Here is an 8,619-nt window from a genome sequence, read left to right as displayed (position 1 = left end):
CTGGCTGGTTGTGAAATCTTCTGAGATCAAAGTCCTTCAAGTTGTTCTTCGCAGCCTGTAAACTGAACCTGAGTTGTTGATCTATTCTTGCTCAACACTGCCGTGCAGTGGCCTCTTGAAAGTAGGGAAATTCCACATTAATAACACAGAAGCAGCAGTTGGAGTAAAGTGAGAACAGAAAGGACATGGATTTGATCAGGCGTGGACTCCAACACAAATCACAGGAAGCTATTTAAATTCCCAGATCTCCAAGATTGGAGGTAGTTTTTGTTTCAGTAGAACAGGATAGTCCCTTTTGATTATATTTTTACTAGGGCTGCCAATCTATTAACATATTTAATTGTGATTAATTGCATAATTGTCCATAGATAATCGTGATTCATTGCAAATTCATCACACATTTTTTTATCTGTTCAAAATGGACCTTAAAGGGAGATTTGTAAAGTATTTAATACTCTTATCAATATGGGAGTGGGCAAATATGCTGCTTTATGCAAACATGTATATATTTACTACAGGAAATCAACTAACAACACAAAATAATGACAAATATAGTCCAGAAACCCTCACAGGTACTGCATTTAGCAAAAGAATATGCTCAAATCATAACATGGCAAACTGCAGCCCAACAGGCAACAACAGTTGTCAGTGTGTCAGTGTGCTGACTTGACTATGACTTGCCCCAAACTGCATGTGATTATCATAAAGTGGGTATGTCTGTAAAGGGGAGACTCGTGGGTACACATAGAACCCATTTTCATTCACATATCTTGAGGTCAGAGGTCAAGGGACCCCTGTGAAAATGGCCATGCCAGTTTTTCCTCACCAAAATTTAGAGCGTAATTAAACCTCCTTCGCAAATTTGCGTTAACGTGTTATCGTATTAACTTTGACAGCCTTAATTGTTACAAATCTAAGTATAGATCAGCGTCTGAAGTCCATGTGGGCTGTAAACACAGCTGATAAAAAGTCATTCTAGTTTTACCTTTTAGTTAGAAGACAAGTGGAAAGTTTTGTTTGTTTTCTACTAATTTCTACCTTCCTGGCCAGCGATAAAGACGCTCATAAAAGCGTATCAGAATTGTGTACATGGGACCCACTTAAGAAGAAGGACAAGGCCAAATTAGTTTACTTGACACCTTTTTATTACTTGACTCTGACTTGTCAGTTCTGGATTTATTTGAACTCTGCAGTCGCTCCTGTAACGGCCCATTTTCTGTTTATGGTTCTTGAGTAAGACGGAGGACATCTCAGAACTTGATAACAGGTCTTTTGTTGTATGATGTCTGGATCTGACCGGCACACACGAGAGAATGATCTTTGGCACACTTCCACCTTAAGTGAAATATATACATTACTAATGGAGATCATCCTCGTCATGAGATGTGACCAGCACATGTCTTCCATGGCACAATATCTTGAGTGAGACCATGTTCCCTTGGCTTCATTTTGTTGTGTTTTTGGACTGTTTGAGTCAATATGGCTTCAGTCCTGAGGAGGTCAGATCTCAGTCTCTGCACATCCTTATGGGATTATTCCCAATAATCCCCAGCTCGTACAGGATGGACAGAGTGGCAAAGAGGATGTAGCAGAAGAGAGAAACCAGTCCCAACTTCCAGTCCAGCTTCCACCCGTTAATGAAAACGGCTGAAAAAAGGAAGACGATGGACAGCAGGAGCGTGGCGGAAATGAAGACCAGTCCGGTGCTGTTGACCTCTACGGGGTTGTTGGTGTCCACAAAGGCGGTCTTGATGAACCAGGGCAGGCCCAGGCACAGCATGTCGAACACATTAGAGCCCACGATGTTGGACATGGCCATGTCAGCTTTCCCTGATCAACAGAAAACATGTTGACATACTGGATTTAAGTCTGTAGTCACACAGATTTGTTTTTACTTGGATGGGAAAGTGAATCAGCAAGGTGGAAGAGTAATCAAAGTTCCCGCTTTCATGTCTTTCAGCAAGAGCTCAGGGCCCAAATATGTGTAGAAATAACTTAATAAGGAAGCAAATTACGCTTGATTTTAATAACTGTCTTGTTATGGCTGGCCTCAGACTGTATCCGGGACTGTTTGTGAATGCAAATCGTTATATTTACCTTCTCTGGCCACCATCACACTGGCTACGGTGTCGGGTATACTGGTCCCAGCAGCAAGCAGAGTGAGTCCCATAACTGTATCGGGGATGCCGAGGGTCTCGCCTGTGTAAATATAATAATACAAACCAACAATCAGACTCCCCCTCCTCCAACAACATTCAGCTAGCTTAAGGGAGAGAACAGCAGCTGATGGTGTTAGCTAACTGTGGCTGTAGGGTTAATAAATAATCAGTGGAGGCCGGGCCGCAGCAGGATTTTAGAAATACTGAGGTCATAAGACCAAATACCCCAAGCAGAACACCACCCACCTGGGAAAATTTCAATAAGCCACAAACTTAACTCTACGATGTGTTAACATACATTATTTAACTGTTCAATTATGCAATGTCATTGTTTCTCCTACATTATGTCCTGATGCCAGGTGTGTACTTCTTGTGGAGAGAACTTAAAGGAACAGTGTGTAACATTTCTTGTCACCTATTGGCAGAAATGGAATATAATATTCATAATTATGTTTTCATTAGTGTATAATCACCTGAAACTAAGAATCATGTTTTCGTTAGCTTAGAGCCTATGAGCCCTTCATATCTACCGAGGGAGCGGGTCCTCTTCACGGAGTCCGCCATGTTGCTCCGTCATGTTTCTACAGTAGCCCAGAACGGACAAACTGAACACTGGCTCTAGAGAGAGACTTTCACGTTTTTACGTTACCTGAAGATCACCGTAGTTCTCCGACACGCTTGTGAAACTGCGGTAACGTGAGCCGCAGAGTACGACATTGTGGTTCCACCAGGGTCGTGTCTAGAGGGTAACCCACGAACTGGGAAACTCATGAGCTGGTTAAGGTTAGGCATTGATCTTGAATTGTTAAGGTTAGGATAGGTCGTCGGGTAGTGAGTCTCGCGAGAGTTTTTGCTAGTTTTTGTTTTGATTTCGCAATTTGTGGGTTAACTTCTAGGCACGACCTAACGCCAGCCGCCATCTGACTTCCGTTGCTCCTAAAGTAGTGTTATTATGGTGAGGGTGGCCTTTGAGCAAGGTGAACGGCGTTACCACGGTTTTGCACTCGGCGGCTCACGTTACCGCAGTCTTGGAAAGGGAGAAGTGAGCGGAGGAGTATTCAGCTGGTTGCAATCTGCAACCACACCACTAGATGCCACCAAATCCTACACACTGTACCTTTAATCCCTTTCATTTTAATTTATGTATTTTTTTTGCCCCAAAACTGTCAAATTTAGTCTAAAATATTAGAAAAAGCCTTTCCAAAAACCCAACAGGTGTCATATTTATGTAATCCTTGAAATCACTCTCACAATAATTACTATACACCACCTGAATTTCCAGAAATATCACAGAGGACATGACCAATGGCAGCTATTACTTTGATTGGAGGCCATTGTGGGAAAGAAAATACTTCCAGTTAGTCCTATAAGCTCCACTGGTACCCAAATATGAACATATTTTGAACCCCAGACACAGGAATGTTTCCAACAGTCTCAATCACATACTGAATGTTTGAGTTGTACCTGCTCGGTCCCATGCCCGCCTGCTTTCATAAGACTACTTCCATGTGAGCCTATCTGACGACTACGGGATAATAATCTCATTATACTTCAGTAGACCTACCAGCGTCACATGATGAGGCTGCCCTTTTAGCCTGATCCTAGATCAGTTTTATGTTCTTGGACCCGTGCCTGTGGGTACTTCTGTATATACACCCAGGGCTCACATGACTGTGTCTCCCCCTTTAATCCTGGTTATGCACATGGCCCACTGGAGCTGCAATAACCCCCCTCTTAACTTTCCAGGACAATGGCATCTCAGGAATTAGCCAGCAGACCAACATGTGATTCTACTCTGTAAATCAGACATTTTTTCTCACAAGTTTCAAACGCTTGTGATCCACAAAGTAATGCAGTGTGTGACGGGCTCATTTACACCTGCAGCTAAACTGAAAAACACTGAGGAAAGTTTGCACAAGCTCATCACAGAATGCCGAACAATGATCTCACCGACAATAGTGACCATCCACACCAGGATGTATGTGAAGGCTGAGATCCAGACAGCTGACATGAAGAAGGTTATCATGAACCATCCCTTCCAGAACCGTCTCCTGCAGTCAGGGATGGTCAGGAACAGCAGAGTGATGATGGGCAGAGACAGAACCCAGAGGATCCGTTTCAGGTCGCTCTCCGGCACGGCAAACACACTTTTATGCTCTGCTGGAACGCAAAGTATCACATCATCAGGGGTCATGAAGGTCAAACAAGCAAATGGATGACAAAAAACGTGCAATAAAGAATAAGTGTGTTATTTTTTTACGGTCAGGGATCTCGTTGAGGCCATGCAGGCTGAGAGACAGGTGAGAGTATCCCGAGTCATCCTGGAAGATCCCACTGTCTGTCCTGGAGCGACTGTGGACTCGCAGACCGGTATCATCGCTCCAGCCCATCAGAGGCTGCGTCTCCGTCTTCTCATCAGATCCTTTATCCAGACAGGTGCAGCAGGGGCTCAGCTTCCTCAGGACAAACTCACTGATGCGCAGGTCAAAGCACAGAACCACGATGTAGACGCCGTAGATCAGCAGCAGACAGGCAGCGTCATACCTGTGAACAAAACATACACGTTGAGCATGGACATTCATTCTTGACTTTGAGGATATAAGTGGGAAATATAATCCTTCTTCAGAGAATGGAACTTGGCCATGTGATAACATCTGAAAGCTCTGGCAATATCTAATCAATGCACCTTGCTTTTAGAGGATTTACCACAGAAAACATACAATGTATAAACGACCTCAAAAAGTAGGTGATTTTTAATATATATTTTAAATAACAAAAATCCATATATTAAAGACATTATTTTGGGAGTTCTTCCTGAATTTCTTTTCTTTCTTTTTTTAAGTTGTTAGCTTGTTCTTAACCATGTTTTTGGTTACTTTTTGTTACAGTTTGGTTTTGATATCTTTTTTATTTTACAAAAAAAAAAGTGGTTCAGCTTTTATGAAACTCCATACCTTGATCATAACCAAGCTGTGCTCTTTGTAAGCTACTACTGTCTTACTGTGCTATCACCATAATTAAAGGAATAATATATAATATAATATTTATAAGTATGTTTTCTTTAGTGTATAATCACTTGAAAATAGGAATTGTGTTTTCGTTAGCTTAGAATGAGCCGTTTATATCTACATACAGAGCGGGTCCTCTTCACATAGACCGCCATGTTTCTACAGTAGCCCAGAACGGCAGACCAACCACTGGCTCTAGAGAGGGACATTCACGTTTTCATGTTTTTGCGTCAGCCACTGTAGTTCTCCTACAAGCTTTCAGTTGGTTGCAATCTGCAACCTGCACCGCTAGATGCTGCCAAATCCTACACACTGCACCTTTAATGTCATAACAGTACACGTGGAAATCTTTCATAAACACAGAATGCTACTGCAATTGCTGTGTTTATGATGTGATATTGTCTTATTTACTGTAAGGAACATTTATTGCGCTGTACTCTCAGTGTAATAAATGTACTGTACTACACTTCATTTGTTGTTCTCAGTGTTACAAGACGCAATAAACTGCTGTATCTGACTTTGTGTTTTACAACCACCTGTAAAGGCTGAAGATCATGTAACCAGATTCCCAACGCACACTCATACTTACCAGTACACTTTGTTATCAGAAATGATGGCAATAACAGCAGAAACACTGATGGCGTATGCCAGGCAGTCCCTGAACAGTGGCCAACAGGTGAGGCGCCCGGCCTGATAACAAAGGAAACAAAAATAAATGTTTTACAGCTTATACAACACAAACGTTCACAACGATTCTTCCGCTTTGACCTAGTAAAGGTGCCGCTGCTCTTACAGGTAGTTAGCAGGTGGGTAATGGTTGTCTAAATATTGTTGTGATTGTGTCAGAAAGTACCATAGAGGCCAAGAGTCCACATGCAGCGCAGATTCCTAACAGGTTGTAGACTGCTGATCCCACGATGGTGCTGACCCCGATGTCTCCCTTTGTCACAAACACGCCTAACACACATGAAGAGCACATCTTAGCTTTGAGGACAATGTGAAAGTATTGATGAAAAAGAGGAGAAATGTCTTAATCAAAGGCCACAGTCCCTTTCTGTCTCCATATGGTGGGAGAATTAATTGGGTTGGGAAGGGACACGGTGACAGTGATGATGATGCTGGTGTCACAATTATTGTAATTATTGTTATACTAATGTGTGATTACCCAGAAAGGCTGTGACCAGTTCAGGTGCAGAACTCCCAGCTGCCATAAACGTGGCTCCTGCTACATCCTGAGTCAGGCCCAGACCTGGGAGAGACACAAGAAGAATACGTGACAATTTACATGGTGTGTGTATGAAATGATAGAAACACCTGCAATCCAATTCAACAATAGCACAAACTAGAACCTCAGAAATGCTCAGGCAACGATAACTGAAGCTTCATGCACATACTATTTATTGTAGGGCTATGTCTAAAGTATGGTATTGCATTATATCGTACAGTTATTTGTCCACCTCCTGTAAGTTTATTAGTTAAAGGACCAGTGTGTAACATTTCAGGGGATCTATTAGCAGAAATGGAAGTATGTTTTCATGAGTGTATAATCACTTGAAACTAAGAATCGTTGTGTTTTTGTTAGCTTAGAATGAGCCCTTCATATCTATATAGGGAGCGGGTCATCTTCACAGAGTCCGCCATGTTGCTCCGCTCTACAGTAGCCAAGAACGGACAAACCAAACCCTGGCTCTATAGAAAGCCTTTCATGTTTTAATTTTACCTGCAGGCCGACGTAGTTCTCCAACACGCTTGTAAAGGGAGGAGTGAGCTGAGGGATATTCAATTGGTTGCAATCTGCAACCACACCACTAGATGCACTAAATCCGACACATTGGTCCTTTAAGTTTACAGCTTATTAACAATCATTCAATTAATCGAGTAGTCCATTGACAGAAAATCAATCGGCAACTATTTAGATAGTGATAGATTTATTTACTTTATTTATTCACCAGGGACAGTGCACATGAATCAACATTTCAGTTTGTACCTCCATGTAAATGTGCCAGAGTTGGCTAAAGAGATTTTCATCTGTAGTCCCTGGGCAGGTTATTAGAAATTAAAAATGCTTCAGCAAGCACTACAAGACAGTACAGGACAATACAACGCAATACGACACAATCGTTTTAGAATTTAATCAAGCAAAAATGCTGAATATTTGCTGCTGTTCTCAGTTTCATATTATATATTTCATTTTGAACTGAATATATTTGGGTTTTGGTCTGTTGGTCAGTCAATAGTCTACAAGAAATTTGAAGACATCAAAACTTTTGTTTGCTATTTTTCTTGTGAGACTTTTCATAAGCCAAACGATTAACTGATTCATTGAAAAGAAATAATAGATCGATTAAACGATGACGAAAATAATCATTGATTAAGTTTAATGTTAGTATAATTGATGGTGGAGGCACAGACATCCTCGTAAAGCAAAAGTAGAAACACAAGTGGAAACACCACAACCACACCCTGATGAAAGTTATTTCCATTCATTAAAACCCAACTAAAACCCTGTTCAGTCTGATATATGTATATCGACTTTAACACAATCTGTTCACATATTTAGATATTCCTAAGAGTCCTACAATATCTGTAAAGCCTAATCATTTGAAGTTTGCCTAGTAGTAATCTTACTAATCCTCATTATTCCCATAATGGGGCTACAGAAGGCCTATATATATTACAGTATTACAGTGCATGTAATGATGCAATGATGTCACTTACGTTCACTGATGACTTCTAAGGAGGGCAGAAAGTAATCATCGCAGATTATTGCCACAGCCAGAAGCATGTAGAAAATGATCATGAAATAAATGACGAGCCCTCCATCCTTCCTCTCCTGCACCGAGAAGAAGCCATCAGGAAACTCAGAGGACTGTGGTGGGATGCAATCTGTCTCATTCTCTGAAACAAACAGGACATAATGCATCAAACCCCAAACAGGCAGCCTGTTGCTGGAGACTGTTTGAACTCTTAATGTGCAGTTACACAGTATTTCATGCCAATAAGACATGAGGATTATAGAGCAAACACTGTCACAGTGGCTGAGCCACAATTCATTACTCACACTTTGTAAAACACACAAAAATGAGCCGTTAAATTTATAATGACACACTAAACAGATTAGAATAATAATAACACAAATATAAGACTATTATAGGAGATTTAAAAACACTACAAGTTGTCTTACCAAGAGCCCGACGCACCCTGGTAGAGTGGCTCTCCTGAGCTGTGTTTGCTGTAAATGATACAAGATGGACCGTGCAATATAAAAATATTACAAATCCTAGAAAGTAAGGTATAAAGTCTTTTCTCTTCTTTTTCTGCAGAGCTGCATTCATGGTCATTGGAGTCAATAAATGATTAATTATTCCAAAGGAGTCATATGTTTCTTTACTCTAACAAAGCCTGCAAAAGATTGAATGTTTGCTGAAGCTGCTTGTGAGCTCTGCATCTAA

The 8,619-nt window shown here is 41.2% G+C and overlaps 1 protein-coding gene across 1 annotated transcript; it reads right to left on the bottom strand.

Moving 5' to 3' along the window:
- Positions 1–1,123: 1,123 nt before the first annotated feature.
- On the bottom strand, positions 1,124–8,619 carry slc24a5 (solute carrier family 24 member 5). Its single transcript, XM_037791685.1, has 9 exons — positions 8,352–8,619; positions 7,886–8,065; positions 6,333–6,416; positions 6,021–6,124; positions 5,757–5,857; positions 4,420–4,703; positions 4,110–4,316; positions 2,098–2,199; positions 1,124–1,830 (listed from the first exon to the last, which is right to left on the bottom strand). Exons 1-9 carry the CDS (start codon positions 8,506–8,508, stop codon positions 1,508–1,510), a joined length of 1,542 nt encoding a protein of 513 aa, XP_037647613.1. The 5' UTR covers positions 8,509–8,619; the 3' UTR covers positions 1,124–1,507.

Source organism: Sebastes umbrosus, chromosome 2, assembly GCF_015220745.1.
Source record: "Sebastes umbrosus isolate fSebUmb1 chromosome 2, fSebUmb1.pri, whole genome shotgun sequence".
Taxonomy (NCBI): Eukaryota; Metazoa; Chordata; class Actinopteri; order Perciformes; family Sebastidae; genus Sebastes; species Sebastes umbrosus.
The sequence above is the reverse complement of the archived record's forward strand: the minus strand, read 5'-3'. Positions and strand labels throughout refer to the sequence as shown.